At 39.0% G+C, this 22,257-nt stretch overlaps 1 protein-coding gene and 6 non-coding genes across 8 annotated transcripts; all 7 read right to left on the reverse strand.

Annotated features, from left to right (window-relative positions):
• Positions 1-546: 546 nt before the first annotated feature.
• Positions 547-12,228, reverse strand: vps37a (VPS37A subunit of ESCRT-I). Of its 2 annotated transcripts, none has more exons than XM_075463852.1 (12): positions 11,747-12,228; positions 9,835-9,909; positions 7,588-7,705; positions 5,809-5,912; positions 5,331-5,559; positions 3,707-3,777; positions 3,412-3,539; positions 3,264-3,322; positions 3,089-3,157; positions 2,217-2,360; positions 2,023-2,111; positions 547-1,912 (listed from the first exon to the last, which is right to left on the reverse strand). In XM_075463852.1, exons 1-11 carry the CDS (start codon positions 11,854-11,856, stop codon positions 2,031-2,033), a joined length of 1,188 nt encoding a protein of 395 aa, XP_075319967.1. In that variant the 5' UTR covers positions 11,857-12,228; the 3' UTR covers positions 547-1,912; positions 2,023-2,030. The 2 variants fall into 2 exon arrangements, with proteins under 2 accessions (XP_075319967.1, XP_075319969.1); XM_075463854.1 differs by having other exon boundaries at positions 5,331-5,556; positions 11,747-12,227.
• Positions 12,229-12,620: 392 nt separating this feature from the next.
• On the reverse strand, positions 12,621-12,829 carry LOC142379522 (small nucleolar RNA U3). The gene has a single exon (XR_012769743.1). It is a non-coding gene; the product is annotated as a small nucleolar RNA U3 (small nucleolar RNA).
• A 773-nt stretch (positions 12,830-13,602) lies between these two features.
• On the reverse strand, positions 13,603-13,819 carry LOC142379521 (small nucleolar RNA U3). The gene has a single exon (XR_012769742.1). It is a non-coding gene; the product is annotated as a small nucleolar RNA U3 (small nucleolar RNA).
• Positions 13,820-14,226: 407 nt separating this feature from the next.
• LOC142379481 (small nucleolar RNA U3) lies at positions 14,227-14,442 on the reverse strand. The gene has a single exon (XR_012769703.1). It is a non-coding gene; the product is annotated as a small nucleolar RNA U3 (small nucleolar RNA).
• Positions 14,443-15,646: 1,204 nt separating this feature from the next.
• Positions 15,647-15,862, reverse strand: LOC142379492 (small nucleolar RNA U3). Its single transcript, XR_012769714.1, has one exon. It is a non-coding gene; the product is annotated as a small nucleolar RNA U3 (small nucleolar RNA).
• Positions 15,863-18,024: 2,162 nt separating this feature from the next.
• On the reverse strand, positions 18,025-18,240 carry LOC142379516 (small nucleolar RNA U3). Its single transcript, XR_012769737.1, has one exon. It is a non-coding gene; the product is annotated as a small nucleolar RNA U3 (small nucleolar RNA).
• A 2,173-nt stretch (positions 18,241-20,413) lies between these two features.
• LOC142379518 (small nucleolar RNA U3) lies at positions 20,414-20,629 on the reverse strand. Its single transcript, XR_012769739.1, has one exon. It is a non-coding gene; the product is annotated as a small nucleolar RNA U3 (small nucleolar RNA).
• Between the last annotated feature and the right edge of the window lie 1,628 nt (positions 20,630-22,257).

Raw genomic sequence — 22,257 nt, forward strand, 5'->3', positions numbered from 1 at the left:
CATGAGAACTGTAGTTATACAGTACAGCCATGTGACAAAGTACACCCCTTAAAGATATATCAGATACTTACAGAGGATTTCATGGTGGACTGGCTGCAAGGTGTCCAGGTCCTGTGGCTGCAAAACAAGCCCAAACCATCAGCCCTCCTCCACCGTGCTTGACAGTTATGAGGTGTTTACAATGATATTCTGTATTTAGTTTTTTATTTATCACGGTGCTGTGGATTATTGCCAACCATCTCTCCAGATGTAGCTCTTGGTTCCAGTCTGAAATGTCTGCTCTTTTGAAGATTAGCAACTTCCTTGAATGTTTTCTTCCTCTATAGACTGATGAACTCCAAATAGTTTGAAAATGGCCTGAAAAACCTTCCCAGATTGATGGGCAGCAACATTTGATTCTCGAAGATCATTGCTGATGTCTTTCCTCCTTGGCATTGTAACACATATCTGAGTGCTCAGAGTAGCAAACTGATAAAACATCTGCTGCAAGGACCGAAAATATCCTGTTGGGTGTTGTATCAGGTTGCATTAATCAAACAACAAGACTTATTCTAAATGCTTTATTTCTCTAACAAATTAAATAAGAACATATGATACAAGGTGTCTGAGTTTTTGATTATAATATAGCCTATTATCAACATTTAAATACAGTATCAGATGTCATCAAGCTTTACTGCAGCATTTAGCCTAATATTCCTCAACATTAGATCATTTCCTTTGAGGCTTTTTATCACCAAGTTCAAGTTCAAAATGTGTCAGAAAACAGTTGAGCTATCATAACTGTGCATATCAGGGCAAAATAGTGATCAGTGTGTTTGCATCCACGCAAATAACTATTAAGGCAACAATATGAGGGTAATGGTGTCACAAAATTGTTTCAGAGAATTCTTCTTTGAGTTTAGATAAGTAATGCTGTGAAAGTGTTCATTAAGCAGCAGGAAACCTCTAAAAACAACCAGAGACAACTGCTGTGTGATATTTGGGTCTGCTATTTGGCTTATTTTGATTTTTAAACAGATTTATTTAAATGTACAGTTGGTAAATTGTTGCAGGGTTGTCAGAGTACTGCCTTAATATGTTAAATCAAATGATCACGGTCTATGCAAACACGCTGATATACACACAGCGTACAGTTTCTGCTCAGTGTCAAACCAAACAACTACATAAAGAATAAACCACTTTCCGCAGTTATAATGCACAGTGAATGTTCCCTGTCCATTATTGTTAAAATCAAAATTGGCTTTGTTAAATTGCAACCAGGCATGCCTTGGACAAACTTCCTTGTTAATATTAAACTCCCAGATGTACAACCCATGTGTATGTTAAGAACAGCCTTTCCGATGTAAACAGGATCCTTACCATGCAGTGACTGACTGCACAGCATCTTTGTAGAAAAGGAGGCCTTTCATCAATCATAAAGCAAGAAATGGATAACGCTCTTACAGGGGGGCAGTACAAATGCCAATAGCATTTCACGATATATCTTTTCCCACTGCATCGACAAACATATGCCTGGGAATAGTGTGTTAAGCAATTTGTACTTTTTAAAAAATGTATTCACATCAAACAGTTTGATCAAGTGCGGGTGTTCTTCACTGAGCAAAGGGACATCAATCCCAAAAGGAAACAAGACTCTTGGTCATCAATGCCAAATAAAATCTGGATAAACAGAAAGCACCAAGAAAGTTATCCATAAGGTGATCAATCCTAGCATGTGTGGCTCCCGCATGTGGTGACGTTTTACATTTTAGATGGGCTTACGTATTTTAGCGCAGCATTTCCATCACCATCTTCTTATTTCTCCAAAGTGCCAATTGTTGACTCGGTGTGCTTTTGGCCCCGGGTAAAGTCTTTTTGTTTTTTTGTTTTTTTTATTCAGTTGGCAGCAGTTGGGGTGAGAAAACAGCAAAACCTGAGGACCAAAGATTTGATGTAAAGAACAGAATGAAAAGATAACAATCGTCATGTGACTGTGTGTGTTTTTCTGACTGGCTGTCCATGTAGTGGTAGTGGTCTTTTTACCTTGTGTTCTAGTGGCCGGTAGGAAACTGTCCATGTATGTTTATAGACTGTTGCAACTTCTCCTCTTTGGCCCTTCTGCTGTGGCAAAGCTGCAAAACAACAAAAACAACAGCATTAAAGCATCTTTCTTCCTCCAATGTGATACATCGTACTCCTTACAGCATTCAGGCTTGATGATGACAATCTTCTCTCACTGTTCTCTTTTCCATGAAGTTGGTCAGGAACTCATCAATGTCAGTGCGTCCCTCCAGAAAGTTTTCGGCCGTCTCCTCCGACTCCTCCTCAGCCTGGTGGGCTGCAACTTTTAACCGAGCCTGTAGAGTGCTTAAACTGCAACTCTAGTTGGGGATAAAATACACAAAAATAAGAGAAGATACAATTTCAGTGGATAGTTTTAAAAAAAAGACAATCTCTTCAAAATTTGTCACATTAGATCTTTAAAAAAATTTGACGTGGTCACAGGCTACCGTGGGGTCAGTGGTACTTAAATGTTGTCATTAGGGGCTGTTGGGGCAATTTGTTGTGATCCTGCAGAGTTGTCTGCTGACTTGATTCTGAGTGCACATGTGTGAAATGCCGCTTTCTATAAATGCTGATCTACTGGAATGAGGTCCTCAAAGCTGACCATATTATAGGGACAACTATCAAGCATTTGACCACATGCTCAGTATAAATGGGCCCTTAAACTTCTTTATTTACCAAAGAAAGGATGGCTAACTAGTAGTGGGAATCTATTTGAATAAAACCAGAAGGAAAGCTTCTCAAATTTCAAGTGACTATGAGTAGTAAGAGATGCTTTTATGAAAGCTTTTCTTCTTGTGCTCTTCAGTAGTTCCTGGTCTCACTGACACTTATCTGTCAATCATGCTTAGCTTAAATCAAAAGTACTACAACTCTACTCTTTGGCTCCTACAATCAAATGATCAACCAAGAACTGTCAGCTTGAGTAACTAAAAATGAGAAAATAAAATTGGAAAAAGCACATCAAATTATCAGAGGCTTCAATCAGAAATTTGCATCAGCTCAAAAAGTTTGTTTTCAATGAAACCAGGATGTGATGAGTTACCTCACTGAGCTCATGCTGTCTCTGCGTCTTTGTCTCAAAGGCTGCCTTCATCTGAGTCAGCTGTTCATACTGTCCACACAATAGAGAGCAAACACACGTCATGAGCAGCGCAACAAAGGTGTGAATGTGTTCGCTGTGCATGTATGTGTATGAAAGAAATGGATTAAGAACTAACCTTGTAGAGCATCTCTTGTCTTTTTCCTTCCAGCTGTGGCTCCATGTGAAGGTTTTTCTCTGCAAGTAAGAAAAAAATAAGTCTTTATGAAGCTACACTCAATTAAAGCACCTTCATCATCTTCTGTCCAGACAGGAGAGGAACTTACTAGCCATCTCCACTATACTGGTGACTAGCTCTTCTTTATCACTGGTGATCTGTTTGAGTTGTGGCAAACTCACAAAGAACTCCAGTAAAACATCCTCGTTTTCAGACATCTCCGACAGCTGGGTAAGGCTTGGATAGGGTGAAGCAAAAGTTGGACACATATAACAGCGGACATACCAATACATCAGATATGGGTTTAAAACTGTTTTCTCTAAAGTTCATCATAACTTGCTTAAACTGTGTCTCAATAATAAATGATTAAAAACATGTTGAGTTAATAGACTGGGATACTTTACTTCATATCACAGACTTCAGGGAAAGACTCAGGAATTTCAGGCATCTTGTACATGTGCCCATTCAGTCCAGCCTGAAAGAAACAGCAATAATATAAACATCATACATTACTCATTTAATTTAGTTTAAAGTGAAACACTTTAATTAATATTAAAAATAACCTTTTTTTCAAATTTCCCAAAACTGTCACTATGCTCGGACAGTTACTTTTTTTTTTTGCCAGGAAAGTAAAACTCTTGATCTAAAATCACTTTTCTATGGGTGCTCTGTTACAGAAAATCTGGGGAAACAACATGGTTTATCTGCCTCCTCCCAGAGTTTCTAATGTGATTTGCAAGAATCCACATACCTGATTGCAAAGGAGCGGTAATACAATCTTTACACCCTAAGTAGCATATTTACACATTTTTAAACACGGTTATCAAATCAAATCAAACTTTATTATATGGCACCTTTCATACTTAAAAAGCAACACAAAGTGCCTCACAGAGGCTAAAAACAACAATGACAAAACAAAAAAAACCTTCCCACCCCCATAAATACCCAGAGACACACACAGACGTCTCAACACACAAGCTCATTAGAGCACCTATTAGACAGAGACATGGCCGGGCACTGAGACCTAAGGCAAGGAAAAAGCCACCCTTGGGGGCCGACCACACTAAGAGGGCTCCCGGCCCACGACTACAGGGAGCACCCCACAGAGACAGCCCCGACCGGGCAGACAAGAGGCCCCACACCAAGGTGCAGAGCCCTCCAGCCACCCGGGCCAGAACAGTCCACAGGACAGCACCCCCATCACCGGACCAAAAGCAGCTCCCGGTGTGGTAGGCCCCCATTAGGAAACACTGAAGCTAAAAACTGAAAGACTAAAGCAGTAAAATAAGATAAAGGGGTTATAGCCACTATAACAAGCTAATAACATCCTTTCCCCGTTGCCAGTAGCAGAGGCGTTTACCTTGAAGCCTGTAAACTACGGCAGCATCAAGGGATGGCGTTACACTGCCTTCTGGAGGTAATGTTGGACCATGATTTGCAGTAAGCATGACTTGTTTGACTAATATTTTTGACTGGACCGCAACCATCAGCCCACGCAGCAGGACTGATAGTGAGTTGCCGGCTGTCATCCAGTCAGGGAAGTATGGAAAAATGTTCTCTCTTTTTGACTGACAGTATTTGCTGTGAGTTTGAAAGCCTTCATGTGAGCCGTTTTGGTTGGTAAATGTGTTTCTATAAAGAAAACGTAAACTGTGCCCATTACTATAGCCTCAAGCACAACACCCTTACTGAAATGGCATCTGATTGAGCTGCAGAGAGGGACATTTAAGCTGAATTTACTACCTTCTCAGGTTTACAAAGTTCTGCTTAAATTGGAAAATATATTTGCCTGAAACTGTTGACTCAGCCTTTCTCCTTAAACAAATTCTTGACAGGGATGGGAAACTTGGTCAGTGCTTGGGAGACTCTAGCTTTACCGTTTGCTTTCAGAAGACGTTTCTACTTGGTTTGGAGAATCAAATTCTTTGTTTTCAGAGCCGAGGACTTTAACAATGACAGAACTACAAAAATTCATGCAAAAATGTATGCTACCAACCCACTTCATTATGTTATAGATCAGCTGTGTACCTGTGAGTCTCCAGTTGGTACAGGCAGTGGTAGGTCAGTTATCAGTCCATAAGGGGCTGGAACTCGAGGGGGCCCATGAGAGATATCCACCCCTGGGTGAAGCATGGGGGCTGGTGATGGAGCTGGACCTGGACCAGGGGGTGGTGTCTGACTGGGTCCCACGTGGCGGGAACCATAATGAAAAGGCTGGCTGGGGTAAGGAGCAATGCCTGATGGCTTGTACATGCTGCTGCAGCAAATTTGGGAAGAAGAAAAAAAACATATCAAAGACCCCAGGAAACAGTTTCTGGGAGTAAAAAAAGAGAACATTCCAAAATTCCCATTATAAACGTCAAACTGCTTTGAAGGGGTACTTGATGCATTTCACAATAAAAAGCAATACAGCACACATATTTACATAAGACCAAGCTTGCAGATCACCTGAACCTCCCATGAAAAAGTGTCTGACCATTTCAGGGAATGAAAATGGGAAACTCACTATGGAAAGCCAGCAGAGCCAGAAGACATTAGGGCGGGAGGACTTTTCCAGAACTCGTCCAGTAGACTCTGAATCACCTTACCCAGGTCTGAGTGCATCCCAAACTAGAACACACACAATAAGAAAAACTAAACACTTACATGAAAGTTAGAATAAACCATGGATGGGCATTTAAATTGTAATGCAATGGATATATTTTCTCATTACAAAAGAAAGAAGCAAAGCAAGAAACAGAAAAACAAGAAAAGTTCTTTCCTCAGCTGATTATTATCAAGTTTGCACAACACTGGGAGAAATCTGGAGAGGACATTCTCTTAGTTTGTAAAGGTCATGTTTACGTTACTGCTCAGCAATTAGATAACTGGGTCTGTACATTTTATTATTATCAGCATGTAAACCAGTCAGAAGAAATGATGACAGATGGGGAGGAGTGTCCTCTAAAATGGAGGGCATCCAAATGAGTCCAATGTGTTTGAATGCTGCTTGAGTGGTTGTATCAGAGTGGGATATCTGACACATGCTATTCTATTCAATCAATGTATTTACATGCAATTTAGCATCTCTGATCAATGTTACAATGGTGCTTTTTAAGCTTTTGCTTGTGCAAACAATGTACCATGATTTTAGAAAAGAGGATAAGACCGTATCTAGGGTTTGGTTAAGAAAACAAAGGCAGGGGTTTGAATGCTGAGAGATCAAACAAAAACCTGACAAATGCAAATGATAGACATACTTAAAGGAATACTATGTAACTTCTCAAAAAGCCCATTATGGAGCTCCCCCTACAGGCTGTTCCGAGAGCAACTCTAGTCCGGTCTCTTGCTTTGTCGGCCTCTCTCTTTCTCTTCCTTGCTTCATCAGTCAACGTCTTCTTCTGTTTCTTCGGTGTCTCTGCCATGATGATCGTACTGACAATGTTGCGGTAGCTTAGCCTTATACCTGGGAGCGTGAGAGGGGTCTATTTGTTTTTGCGGTAGGTGTGCCAGAAAGCAAGTCGAAGTACTTCCACTCAGCTCCTGGGCCGGTCCAGCAAAGTTACATAGCGTAGTTTTTCCAACTCAGACGCCCGAAGGGCATAGGAGACAGGCCAATCGTAATATTAAAACTCATTCTAGCCGCACAATTTTTTTCAAGCTGTTATTTTAAGGTAGAAATGTTACATAGTATTGCTTTAATAGACATACTTGGACACGACTGTTAGTCCAAATTAAACACGCAGGAACATCATAGACGTATTTTTGGTCAGAACTACAAAGTTAGGTCATTTGCACTGAGCATGCAGCAGGAGACCACAAACAGTTTTAATTTTCTGTTCACATGTGACTCAACCTTGTATAAACCCACTATCAAATCATGGAAATCACCTTTTTTTAACTGACTAATTTCAGTTTCAGTTTTAGACAGATGACAGATTTCATTACTTTGGATACTACTATGAGTAAAGATCCTTCACTTAATCTTAAGCTTTATGTACTTATTGGAGTTCTAATAATACTTTCCATGGAGAATAAATATTGTGTTAATCAAGCTGCGTTATTATTAACCAGGCAATAAACTCAAAGCAAATGAGGTTATGTCAGAGCGACAGCAGTCACTTCTGTTAACGTTAGGGTTGTCAGATTGATCTAAATTGAAAAAAAAACCTCACTTTGTGTCCTGATTCTTCTATCAGCTGCACGGTAACCCTTTATTCAGCCGATAAATTTACCCAAGTTTTACTTAAATGCTTCATGTCTTAGATTGGAAAGAACTCACCCTTGAACTACGGCAGTTACTTACATTAGTGATGAGGGGGCTTGTGATCATGGTGCCATTATTGCTGTCAACTAAATGATGACCAACAGGAGGATAGACACTAACCACCGGCTTCTCCTGAGGGAACTGAGGAGGCAGCAAACTGAAAGGATGAGAAATAAAGAGGGGTCTATGTGTTACAAGCACTGTATTAAGACGTTATAACTGCAAATATAACTGATGTTTCAAAACAAGTAATAGGAAGAAACTAAAACACAACTTAACACAGCAACAAAGTGGTGACTCAACACAAAAGCGAGTATTTTTTATCATGGATGGTTGGATGAAGGGAAAAAAATGTCATACCAAGCAAATGAAAACACTGATAAACAAAGAAACTAATTATATTTAAATAGCAGTATTGTAGATGTGATCCTTTCTGCACCGGAACTAATCCTCTGAAACTCGGCACAACCTTATACTCTTCAAAGGTTAAGAAAATGTCAGTCTTTTCACCAGTGGGAGAATGTAATAAATACTTTCACTAGAATCTTTTGTAAGCAAAAAGGATGTTTGAGTTGTTCACTACTATTTATTTTCTTGCTTTTTTTTTTTTTTGGTGTTAAGCTAAGCAGTCTTTTGAGTTCTGTTTAATGTAAGAAAAGATTTGTAACCTACAGGGTGTATACAGGTATAAACAAGTTAAATTTAAGACTTTTTAAGATCTTTTAATACCACTTCTAAATGAAATTTAAGACCAAACGTACGATGGAAATACCAAGTATTTCCAAGTAAACACTGACAGTATGGTAAAATGACAAATGACAATTGAGTTTAAGAACATCGGCTAAATGTGTGCAGTGTTTCCCACAGATGTGAAGGCAATGTGTGGTGGTGGGCCACGGGGGGGGGGGGGGGGTAATTCCTTCGTTAATAATTGGTCACACAGAACTTTATTGTATTAACACATAAGAGCCCAGACCCATTTCTACTTAAATGAAAATTAAAGGGGTTATAACACAGACTAAATAGACCACATAGAACCAATTTCAGAATTTTTTTTTCCAGAATACCACCCCCCCAGTCAGAGATCTGTAATGTGACATATATGTCACATTGGGACTTAAGAACCTGGATAATTTCTCCATCAAGGAAAATTATGGGGGATGTAAGGATGTGTGACACCTGTGTCACAATGGGTGACAAAGGTGCGGCTTATCTGCAGATTTTCACATCTTCATTGTAAACAAATGAATAACATAGCTAATTACACTGGTCGGACTGTTCAGCTGTTTCAGACTGATACCTCGGGTTCAGGCTGGTCCTCATCCTCAACACGCACGTCTCTTTTTCAATCGCGGCAAATATTTTTCAATACTCATCTGGATTGAAGCAGCAAACATTCAGTGTAAGAGTTTAAAAAAACTACTTTATTTGATTCACAGCTGCTAGTGTTTAGACCTCGACAACCCAACTACATTTTTTTTTTTACGACAAACTTTCGACTAGTTAACTTTATAAAGAAGGCGTAATCGCGTGTTTGCTATGGGACGGGACGGGACGGGACAACATTGTATTCAAAATATAAAATATTTTATAGGACTTTTTAATGTGTGATTTTATAAAGGTGCACATGATACCATCCTTTCGTGAATTTCGCCAGCCGTCTTCTTTCGGTTGAGCCAGAGCTATAGAGCTAATCTAATGCGACGCTGAAGCTAGCAAGCTTCCAGGGAAGCGCAGAGGGGAGGGGCTGTGTGTGTGTGTAGGCTATGCGAGAGAGACGCGAGGGACAGAGAGACTGAGGGAGAGCAGGTTAAGGAAATGCAGCTGAACGAATACGAGTAAAAAAATAAAAAAATAACGAAACGCAATGTGGCGGCCGGTGTTGAATCTGTGGCGCACCGCCACAAATTAGTCTATGTGTGGGAAACACTGGTGTGTCATGCGAAAAGATCACAAAAGTGTCATCACTGTCCTAAATTAAATTTATTACAATATTTTCAGAACATTTAAGTCCCATGAACAAATGCTTATAAAATCAAGTAAATATATAAAAAAAAAATAAAAAATACTGTTCCTTTAGAGCAAAAAGAAAAATACACAAATATTTAAGACCCATGTAATCTGAATTTAAGACAATTTAATACTTTTTAAGGTCTTATTTTCAGGAAAATTGATTTACGACTTTTTAAGACTTTTTAAGGACCCGCGGCCACCCTGAACCTAGGTTGAACCACATCTGTTGTTGACTACCTTAAAATCTTACTCTATGTTATAAGATGTACTCACATGTTAACATTAATGGTGGAGTTGTTGATTGTGAATGGTATTCTGTACTCCACATCCTTCTGGATTTCAGCGAGGCTGTGGACAGACACAAACAGAGAAATGTCAGCATCTCCAGTCTTGAATCATTGGTCATATTCAGCATTCAGAAAAATATATTAGAAACAAGAGACAGGGAAAGTGGCAGAGCTGACTATGCAGTGCATCAATCCAGTTGCTGCAGCTTAAAAGATATTCCATCCATTTCCTATACCCACTAAATCAAATTTAGGGGGGGCGTCTAGAGCCTATCCCAGCTGTCATTGGACAAGAGGCGGGGTACACCCTGGACAGGTTGCTAGTCCATCACAGGGCCACACAGAGAGAAACGAGACACACACTCACTACAAGGGACAATTTAGAGTCACCAATGAACCTAACATGCATGTTTTTGGGTGGTGGGAGGAAGCTGGAGAACCCGGAGAGAACCCACGCATGCATGGGGAGAACATGCAAACTCCACACAAAAGGCCCCAACCAGGAATCGAACCTGGGACACTCTTGCTGTGAGGCGACGGTGCTAACCACTACTTCACCGTGCCAAACATCAAGCTGAATTTTATCGCCTCGTAAAACCACCTGATGGCAAAGATTTTTCAACCAAAATGTTTATATGTGGTTTATACGATGCAATCATACTCCAGTACTCACAAATATCTGATACCCAAATAATGCTCTTCACTGGTAATCTGTACATGTACAGCAATTGTCCTATTATTGATCCAATCGTAATACGACACTATTTCAATGATGGCATTAAGATGAGTTGCAGATAAGATGTTCAATTCATATTCCTGCACACGTCATTAAATACAGTCTGATTAAAGACCCAAGTAAGTCATCATTACATCCTCCTATGCCACTGCAATGTTTTTGCTCATCAAGTCTTCATTCTATCCATATCTCCAGTAACACAGGTTTCTTAAAGACCGCTAATTGCTATAAAGATTTGACTGCAAATGTAAGTAATGCTTCACTAGCCCTGAAGTTGGTATGAGATTTTAAAATAGGTTCTCCCCATCTAATAAAAAAAAATACCATTAAACTTTACAAGAGCTGAATAATTTGTACTATTTTGCCCCCCAAGCTACTTCTTTCATTAACATCCTTCCCACAGAATCACAAGTTTCACATTAGTGTATGAAATCCAATGAACTCCACTTGAAATACATGGTGTCCTCACTAAAACGGTGAAACTAAATTCCACAAATTCAACATACTTGAGTACCAAGAACTCTGTACACGCAGCTGTCAAAATAAAGACTACATTAAGAGTGTGTTTATAAGTTGATGTGTACCGGATTGCCACAATAAAAGGTAACTGAGGTACCTACACTCCTAGTAAACAAAGGTTAATACTTTAATCTCCCAGGTAACAAGCTCATCCTAAAACTACACGCGCGACAAACAGTGGAGTGATCACAGGACACGACCAGCCAGCTACAACTTGTGTAATCAGCACTAAAAATAGACACCGCAACTGTGCCAACTGGTTTGATTAGCTATGGAGCTAACACAGAACCTAAGAGAATCAGCTAGCTGATTAGCAAACACAACCGTCAAAAACTACACATGTGGCTCTAACGCAATGACAGTGAAACAAGGTAAAATCGCGTGGCATAATTTTGACACATACATAGAACAGCAGGGACAATTCAGAAGCAGTGATATAGAAGCGTCATTTAATTTTAGCTTAGATGTGAGCCAGGTGGCTAGCGGGAGTTAAATGAACGTTTCCTGTCTATGATTCAATTGGCAAAGCGGCTATGAAGCAACGCGGTAATCGTGTTATTTGATAAAAACAACTTCAATGTTTACAAGCTCATCTCCATCGTCAGAGCTGGACTTTGAGTGACTGACCCTTGTTCATGTTTACCTGGGGTGAGCGGCTTTGAGCGACTCAATCTGCCGCTGTCTCTGTTGTTGTAGGCTATTGAGAGGAGGGAGAGGTCCGGAGCCTTTGGACAGGGGGAAAAACCAGTTCATTCTCTCCGGGGAAAACCACTGGTTGAACTTGGTGGACAAAGTGTGAAGGCCAACGAAGAAGAAATGGTGGAAAAAGTTAGCATGAGCAGCACAAGGTGTGGAGATTTGTGGTGCTAACCCCTGTTAGCTGGTCGTCTAAAGACTCGGTTTGCTGTCCACATGAAGCGTACGCTGTTTTACATTACAAAGTTGGAAGTATATCCTTTGAAGTTGGGTAAAGGCTTAGTTCCGTTCTATTTCAGACAGCTTGTATCTTATTTCTGACCCGTCATTAGTATTACTGAAGCAAGAGATGATAGCTAAAGACAGCACCCGAGCTAAAAACAGCTTGGTCAACTTATTTACGTATCACGTCACACAAAAAGTTACGTCCTACGTAACTTCCGGTTCTCGTCAGCCTTTTCAAAGTAAAGAAAAATTGAGACGTCTCAGACTTTTTATACACACAAACATATTTATATTATGTATAAATATATAATTGTTTTTATATACATATATAAATGGTACACAAAACGTGTATAGGAAAACTATGACGTCTAACTGGTTCTGATTTTCAGTATCTATTTGTCTCAAAAATACAAAAATGTAGACTTCACTACTAGTGTGAATGAACAAATATCAGTAGAACCTGAATCCTTTTCATTTTTAAGTAAATTAGCATACTTAACATGAAAAACTACAATTACATAACAAGGTTTTATTGACATGCACTGTAAAAAACTCTCAAATTTAATGTGAATTCTCTCTTTTTACATGTAGTGATAACCACAAATATTCCCTTCCTCAATACTTTGTAAAGAAGTAAAGAGCAATCATCAATGACAGAAAACATGAAATTAATCATTATTTTCTGTCAGATTCCTGCTCAGAAAGGAATATCACATCTCTAAATCATGACTGGCAAAACAATACACTTTGGAAACACATTTCTTATGTTATAAACTATAGAAATGACCCCTTAAAGTAAAGTCTTAATGAAAAAACTGGGTCAAAAATGCATCTCACTCACAGCACTGTGAACCTTACTCAGGGTTCGGACAGACGGGGTAATATTACCTGCTTCAGATGGAAGGGCTTTCCAACTAAATCCAACACATTTCTCCTCCAGTTAAAAACTGTATTCAGCAGCAACAGGTTTCCTTCAGGCCAGTTTTAAAACACCCTTATGTCAGCGATACACTTTTCAGTTTAGTTTAAATGCTGTTGGCAGCTTGTAATCAGAGTCCAGTGGCTTCTTTAGAGTTTCAGTGCGTGTGAGTGCTCTCAGCTGCCCGAGGTTCGGTTCCTCGGCCTGTTTTAATGTTTAGCACCACACAGCTGTCAGAGTATTTTCACAACTTTGTGCTATAGGGTTTGTTCACAAAACAGCCAGGTAATCCAATCTGGAAGGACACCATTTTTTCTAACTTGTATAGCAGTGAGCTGTGCTGATGTTGTATATTGTGTTAGTAAACAGCTGTAACATCAGCACATTAAACGATGAAACATAAACCTTGTGAAGCAGAAATGGGCAAATCTGTACCTTGTCACTAATGTCATGTTCAACAAAGATTTCAAAATGTCATGAGCTAATCCTTCATTGAGACACAGACAAAAAGGTTTTGACTATGATGTCTAACTGGATCTGACTTTCAGTATTTATTTGACTCAGACAGGTGTCAGATGACTCAACAAAGCTTCATGAACATGCATTATCTGTAACTTGAATTCTAGAAATTAGTTATTTCTTTCCAACATGAAAAAATAACCACTCTGATCATACTCCCTTCTTCAAAACTCCATAAAGAAGTAAAGAACAATCATCGATGACAGAAAATATATGACATGAATCATTATTTTCTGCCAGATTCCTGCTCAGAAAAGAATATCACATCTCTTCATCGTGGTTAGCGAGACAACACACTTTGGAAACACATTTCTCAAGTTATAAACTACAAAAAATTATCCCTGAAAGTACAGTCTTACGCAGTGTTTCACGCAGCGCATTATAGTCAAGGCGGCCGCCTTAGCAAACTCGCACTGCCGCCTTGCCAACGTTCCCAAAAAAAAAAAAAAAATTTTTTTTTTTTTAAACCGAAGTAATAATGCTTTGCCAGGCTCAGACATTAAAAGACAGCATTGATAACATTGAATTGCGACACCTACTGGTTGTTAATGTAAATAGTTAATAATGTAAATAAAAAAGTGTTACAGCTCTTAAACAGCTTCGTTATTGCTCTAACAGCCCCCGTCCCATTCCAAGTGCCACTGACTTTAAATATTTGATTGACTCAAAGCAAAATGTCCGATTTTTCAATATTGCTTCATCAAGATGAATTGTGATCATCTCCAAATTTAGTTATAATTTATTGTTTTCAACATGAAATAAAAACCACTCTGATCATATTCCCTTCCTCAATACTCCACAAGGGAGTAAAGAACGGTCATCAATGACAGAAAACATATGAACTGAATCATTATTCTCTGCCCGCTTCACGCTCAGAAGGAAATATCGCATCTCTTCATCGTGGTTAGCGAGACCATACACTTTAGAAACACATTCCACAAGTAAGAAACTATAGAAATGATCCCTGAAAGTATAGTCTTAACTTTCTCTTTGACAGAGAGAGGGTCTTATTCACAGCACAACCACTTTCAGTACGGGTACAATTATTTTGTCAACCATGCCCTAAACAACCAGTTCAAGAGAGTTTAACAACCTACAACCCTTCGATAATACAGCTTCACTTTGGACTGTTTTGAATCTAACTTATTTTAAACTGTAATGTAATTTCGAGGTACCCAGAATGCTTTGCGGGAACTGTGACTTACATTTAGACATTTAAACAATTCAGTAATGTTTTCCAACTTCATACGAGCCATGGCGCTAATCTTTACCAAGTTATTATTCAAATAAACTGAAGACACATTTCTTTAGATAACAGGAGTAATAGTTATTTTGATTATACGCCAAACACACGCTTACACGGTGCGTCGTTTTTAATGCTCCTGAAAGCAAGCTGGTAAAGAAGAAGTGTTCCGGTTATATACATATAACCCAGTACAATACAGGACAATTAAATAGTTTGGTTTAAACGTTGACTAAAAACTATACCATTGAAGGCGCACAAAATCCTGAATACATGACGTTGAAAACTGCTCACAATCTTCTAACCACAGCATTACCAGATCTGTTCTAAATTTTACAGGATTAAGTAGCAGCAGTTTCCCTGGTGTAACACAAATTTCTTTAGCTAAAAATATAAATAAATTAATCATGTTAACTGAACAAAAGCTGCTGATCTTTTATGTATTCTTTTTCAAAAATTCCCACTGAGTTGTATTATGACTTTTAAAACATTTGACAAGCAATAAGAATTAGCTGCTGAATTATAAAGAAAGTCTGATTAACATGAAGTTGAGCTGTGCTGATGTTGTATATTGTGTTAGTAAACAGCTGTAACATCAGCCCATTAAACGGTGAACGATAAACCTTGTGAAGCAGTCTTGTATCACAGGAAATGATCAAATGTGTAGCTTATTGTCAGTGATGTCATGTTCACCACAGATTTCAAAACGTCAAGTTAATTTAATCTTTCATTCAGACACTGAGAAAAAGAAAATGAAATAATAGATGAAAAATGAAATAATAATAAATGAATAGAAAATGATCATATCCACCCTGGCTCTGACTTTAAATATTTGAGTGACGGAAAGAAAATGTCCGATTTTTCAGTATTTCTTCATCAAGATAAGTCGTGAGCATCTCCCAATTTTAGATAGTATTTATCTTTTTCAACATGAAATAAAAACCACTCTGATCATATTCCCTTCCTCAATACTCCACAAGGGAGTAAAGAACGGTCATCAATGACAGAAAACATATGAACTGAATCATTATTCTCTGCCCGCTTCGCGCTCAGAAGGAAATATCGCATCTCTTCATCGTGGTTAGCGAGACCATACACTTTAGAAACACATTCCACAAGTAAGAAACTATAGAAATGATCCCTGAAAGTATAGTCTTAACTTTCTCTTTGACAGAGAGAGGGTCTTATTCACAGCACAACCACTTTCAGTACGGGTACAATTATTTTGTCAACCATGCCCTAAACAACCAGTTCAAGAGAGTTTAACAACCTACAATCCTTCTATAATACAGCTTCACTTTGGACTGTTTTGAATCTAACTTATTTGATACTGTAATGTAATTTCGAGGTACCCAGAATGCTTTGCGGGAACTGTGACTTACATTTAGACATTTAAACAATTCAGTAATATTTTTAAACTTCATACGAGCCATGGCGCTAATCTTTACCAAGTTATTATTCAAATAAACTGAAGACACATTTTTTAGATAACAGGAGTAATAGTTATTTTGATTATACACCAAACACACGCTTACACGGTGCGTCATTTTTAATGCTCCTGAAAGCAAGCTGGTAAAGAAGAAGCGTTCCGGTTATATACATATAACCCAGTAGCCTGGGAATTCCCATGCTGCTTTGCGCTCGATTTCATTCTCACTGCAAAGTCAGCCTGGAAATCACCGCCCTTATTTTTGCTAGAGTTTGGGAACCAATCACAGAACGGGGGGGGGGGGCGCGGCGCAGCAAGACGATGACGACGTCTATGCGCTACACCGAAGCTTGTAGAGCGTTAATCCAACATGACAGCGGACACAACGTTACCGTTCAATGCAGCCTTAGAAAGTGTTTCGGAGTAGATTCACCCTAGGGTCATTTGAACCGTGACATCCAGCCAAGTAGCCCACCCGAAGTTTTTCCGATATTGGCTGAACATCAGCTGAGTTACCGAGTTATCCCAAATAGCTTAGTACAAGCGCTAACGGACCCTGGCAGTATCTCCAAAATTACCACACTAGAATCACATGTCATGACACCAAACTTCTACAGTTGTACAAATATGGTCTGTACTCACAAAACGATGCATTTGGAAGTTTGTACATAGTTCAGGAGTTTATTATTATCATCAACACAAGCCTGATAGCTTTTCTGCTGCTAAAGCTTCGTTAACGTCACTTCTGGGAGCTGGGAGCTTCAAAGTAAGATGAGGGTTGATCTACTACTGTAGACAACAAAGCAAGGCTGCTCAATTTCTCCATTATTAAAATAAATTCACAACTCTACAACATAAAAATTCATGTAGAATATAGCATATAGGCCTACTTTGTTAAATTTAAGTAGCTTAGAGCGCAAGTTTACTTTTATTTTCCATTTTTTTCTTCTTCCTCGTCGAATTTCTGTCGTCATCTGGTATAAGTGATACAATTGGCTATGAATCGCGCGCAAAGCAGCATGGGAAGAACCTGACGTCATTTGATAGACATTCGTAGCGCCCAATAAACGGCTCTAGGCATTCGTAAACCACGCCTCAAATACGAGAAAACGCACACCTAGTTCCCAGACCACCATCTCATCGAGATTGTGGACGCGTCAGCCAGGCTAATAACCCAGTACAATACAGGACAATTAAATAGTTTGGTTTAAACGTTGACTAAAAACTATATCATTGAAGGCGCACAAAATCCTGAATACATGACGTTGAAAACTGCTCACAATCTTCTAACCACAGCATTACCAGATCTGTTCTAAATTTTACAGGATTAAGTAGCAGCAGTTTCCCTGGTGTAACACAAATTTCTTTAGCTAAAAATATAAATAAATTAATCATGTTAACTGAACAAAAGCTGCTGATCTTTTATGTATTCTTTTTCAAAAATTCCCACTGAGTTGTATTATGACTTTTAAAACATTTGACAAGCAATAAGAATTAGCTGCTGAATTATAAAGAAAGTCTGATTAACATGAAGTTGAGCTGTGCTGATGTTGTATATTGTGTTAGTAAACAGCTGTAACATCAGCCCATTAAACGGTGAACGATAAACCTTGTGAAGCAGTCTTGTATCACAGGAAATGATCAAATGTGTAGCTTATTGTCAGTGATGTCATGTTCACCACAGATTTCAAAACGTCAAGTTAATTTAATCTTTCATTCAGACACTGAGAAAAAGGTTCTTAGAAAATGATCATATCCACCCTGGCTCTGACTTTAAATATTTGAGTGACGGAAAGAAAATGTCCGATTTTTCAGTATTTCTTCATCAAGATAAGTCGTGAGCATCTCCCAATTTTAGATAGCATTTATCTTTTTCAACATGAAACAGAAACCACTCTGATCATATTCCCTTCCTCAATACTCCACAAGGGAGTAAAGAACGGTCATCAATGACAGAAAACATATGAACTGAATCATTATTCTCTGCCCGCATCACGCTCAGAAGGAAATAGCGCATCTCTTCATCATGGTTAGCGAGACCATACACTTTAAAAACACATTCCACAAGTAAGAAACTATAGAAATGATCCCTGAAAGTATAGTCTTAACTTTCTCTTTGACAGAGAGAGGGTCTTATTCACAGCACAACCACTTTCAGTACGGGTACAATTATTTTGTCAACCATGCCCTAAACAACCAGTTCAAGAGAGTTTAACAACCTACAATCCTTCTATAATACAGCTTCACTTTGGACTGTTTTGAATCTAACTTATTTGATACTGTAATGTAATTTCGAGGTACCCAGAATGCTTTGCGGGAACTGTGACTTACATTTAGACATTTAAACAATTCAGTAATATTTTTAAACTTCATACGAGCCATGGCGCTAATCTTTACCAAGTTATTATTCAAATAAACTGAAGACACATTTTTTAGATAACAGGAGTAATAGTTATTTTGATTATACACCAAACACACGCTTACACGGTGCGTCATTTTTAATGCTCCTGAAAGCAAGCTGGTAAAGAAGAAGCGTTCCGGTTATATACATATAACCCAGTAGCCTGGGAATTCCCATGCTGCTTTGCGCTCGATTTCATTCTCACTGCAAAGTCAGCCTGGAAATCACCGCCCTTATTTTTGCTAGAGTTTGGGAACCAATCACAGAACGGGGGGGGGGGGGGGGGGGGGGGCGCGGCGCAGCAAGACGATGACGACGTCTATGCGCTACACCGAAGCTTGTAGAGCGTTAATCCAACATGACAGCGGACACAACGTTACCGTTCAATGCAGCCTTAGAAAGTGTTTCGGAGTAGATTCACCCTAGGGTCATTTGAACCGTGACATCCAGCCAAGTAGCCCACCCGAAGTTTTTCCGATATTGGCTGAACATCAGCTGAGTTACCGAGTTATCCCAAATAGCTTAGTACAAGCGCTAACGGACCCTGGCAGTATCTCCAAAATTACCACACTAGAATCACATGTCATGACACCAAACTTCTACAGTTGTACAAATATGGTCTGTACTCACAAAACGATGCATTTGGAAGTTTGTACATAGTTCAGGAGTTTATTATTATCATCAACACAAGCCTGATAGCTTTTCTGCTGCTAAAGCTTCGTTAACGTCACTTCTGGGAGCTGGGAGCTTCAAAGTAAGATGAGGGTTGATCTACTACTGTAGACAACAAAGCAAGGCTGCTCAATTTCTCCATTATTAAAATAAATTCACAACTCTACAACATAAAAATTCATGTAGAATATAGCATATAGGCCTACTTTGTTAAATTTAAGTAGCTTAGAGCGCAAGTTTACTTTTATTTTCCATTTTTTTCTTCTTCCTCGTCGAATTTCTGTCGTCATCTGGTATAAGTGATACAATTGGCTATGAATCGCGCGCAAAGCAGCATGGGAAGAACCTGACGTCATTTGATAGACATTCGTAGCGCCCAATAAACGGCTCTAGGCATTCGTAAACCACGCCTCAAATACGAGAAAACGCACACCTAGTTCCCAGACCACCATCTCATCGAGATTGTGGACGCGTCAGCCAGGCTAATAACCCAGTACAATACAGGACAATTAAATAGTTTGGTTTAAACGTTGACTAAAAACTATATCATTGAAGGCGCACAAAATCCTGAATACATGACGTTGAAAACTGCTCACAATCTTCTAACCACAGCATTACCAGATCTGTTCTAAATTTTACAGGATTAAGTAGCAGCAGTTTCCCTGGTGTAACACAAATTTCTTTAGCTAAAAATATAAATAAATTAATCATGTTAACTGAACAAAAGCTGCTGATCTTTTATGTATTCTTTTTCAAAAATTCCCACTGAGTTGTATTATGACTTTTAAAACATTTGACAAGCAATAAGAATTAGCTGCTGAATTATAAAGAAAGTCTGATTAACATGAAGTTGAGCTGTGCTGATGTTGTATATTGTGTTAGTAAACAGCTGTAACATCAGCCCATTAAACGGTGAACGATAAACCTTGTGAAGCAGTCTTGTATCACAGGAAATGATCAAATGTGTAGCTTATTGTCAGTGATGTCATGTTCACCACAGATTTCAAAACGTCAAGTTAATTTAATCTTTCATTCAGACACTGAGAAAAAGGTTCTTAGAAAATGATCATATCCACCCTGGCTCTGACTTTAAATATTTGAGTGACGGAAAGAAAATGTCCGATTTTTCAGTATTTCTTCATCAAGATAAGTCGTGAGCATCTCCCAATTTTAGATAGCATTTATCTTTTTCAACATGAAACAGAAACCACTCTGATCATATTCCCTTCCTCAATACTCCACAAGGGAGTAAAGAACGGTCATCAATGACAGAAAACATATGAACTGAATCATTATTCTCTGCCCGCATCACGCTCAGAAGGAAATAGCGCATCTCTTCATCATGGTTAGCGAGACCATACACTTTAAAAACACATTCCACAAGTAAGAAACTATAGAAATGATCCCTGAAAGTATAGTCTTAACTTTCTCTTTGACAGAGAGAGGGTCTTATTCACAGCACAACCACTTTCAGTACGGGTACAATTATTTTGTCAACCATGCCCTAAACAACCAGTTCAAGAGAGTTTAACAACCTACAATCCTTCTATAATACAGCTTCACTTTGGACTGTTTTGAATCTAACTTATTTGATACTGTAATGTAATTTCGAGGTACCCAGAATGCTTTGCGGGAACTGTGACTTACATTTAGACATTTAAACAATTCAGTAATATTTTTAAACTTCATACGAGCCATGGCGCTAATCTTTACCAAGTTATTATTCAAATAAACTGAAGACACATTTTTTAGATAACAGGAGTAATAGTTATTTTGATTATACACCAAACACACGCTTACACGGTGCGTCATTTTTAATGCTCCTGAAAGCAAGCTGGTAAAGAAGAAGCGTTCCGGTTATATACATATAACCCAGTAGCCTGGGAATTCCCATGCTGCTTTGCGCTCGATTTCATTCTCACTGCAAAGTCAGCCTGGAAATCACCGCCCTTATTTTTGCTAGAGTTTGGGAACCAATCACAGAACGGGGGGGGGGGGCGCGGCGCAGCAAGACGATGACGACGTCTATGCGCTACACCGAAGCTTGTAGAGCGTTAATCCAACATGACAGCGGACACAACGTTACCGTTCAATGCAGCCTTAGAAAGTGTTTCGGAGTAGATTCACCCTAGGGTCATTTGAACCGTGACATCCAGCCAAGTAGCCCACCCGAAGTTTTTCCGATATTGGCTGAACATCAGCTGAGTTACCGAGTTATCCCAAATAGCTTAGTACAAGCGCTAACGGACCCTGGCAGTATCTCCAAAATTACCACACTAGAATCACATGTCATGACACCAAACTTCTACAGTTGTACAAATATGGTCTGTACTCACAAAACGATGCATTTGGAAGTTTGTACATAGTTCAGGAGTTTATTATTATCATCAACACAAGCCTGATAGCTTTTCTGCTGCTAAAGCTTCGTTAACGTCACTTCTGGGAGCTGGGAGCTTCAAAGTAAGATGAGGGTTGATCTACTACTGTAGACAACAAAGCAAGGCTGCTCAATTTCTCCATTATTAAAATAAATTCACAACTCTACAACATAAAAATTCATGTAGAATATAGCATATAGGCCTACTTTGTTAAATTTAAGTAGCTTAGAGCGCAAGTTTACTTTTATTTTCCATTTTTTTCTTCTTCCTCGTCGAATTTCTGTCGTCATCTGGTATAAGTGATACAATTGGCTATGAATCGCGCGCAAAGCAGCATGGGAAGAACCTGACGTCATTTGATAGACATTCGTAGCGCCCAATAAACGGCTCTAGGCATTCGTAAACCACGCCTCAAATACGAGAAAACGCACACCTAGTTCCCAGACCACCATCTCATCGAGATTGTGGACGCGTCAGCCAGGCTAATAACCCAGTACAATACAGGACAATTAAATAGTTTGGTTTAAACGTTGACTAAAAACTATATCATTGAAGGCGCACAAAATCCTGAATACATGACGTTGAAAACTGCTCACAATCTTCTAACCACAGCATTACCAGATCTGTTCTAAATTTTACAGGATTAAGTAGCAGCAGTTTCCCTGGTGTAAC

The sequence above is a fragment of the Odontesthes bonariensis genome, chromosome 4 (assembly GCF_027942865.1).
Source record: "Odontesthes bonariensis isolate fOdoBon6 chromosome 4, fOdoBon6.hap1, whole genome shotgun sequence".
NCBI lineage: Eukaryota > Metazoa > Chordata > Actinopteri > Atheriniformes > Atherinopsidae > Odontesthes > Odontesthes bonariensis.

Bases quoted from the DNA above. Each gene is read 5' to 3' on its own strand.
- vps37a (XM_075463852.1), bottom strand. From the start codon at position 11,856: ATGAACTGGTTTTTCCCCCTGTCCAAAGGCTCCGGACCTCTCCCTCCT. The intron at 9,910-11,746 runs GTAAACATGAAC...GTCTGTCCACAG, and splicing joins CTCAAAGCCGCTCACCCCAG to CCTCGCTGAAATCCAGAAGG. The intron at 3,323-3,411 runs GTAAGTTCCTCT...TCTTACTTGCAG, and splicing joins CAGTATAGTGGAGATGGCTA to AGAAAAACCTTCACATGGAG.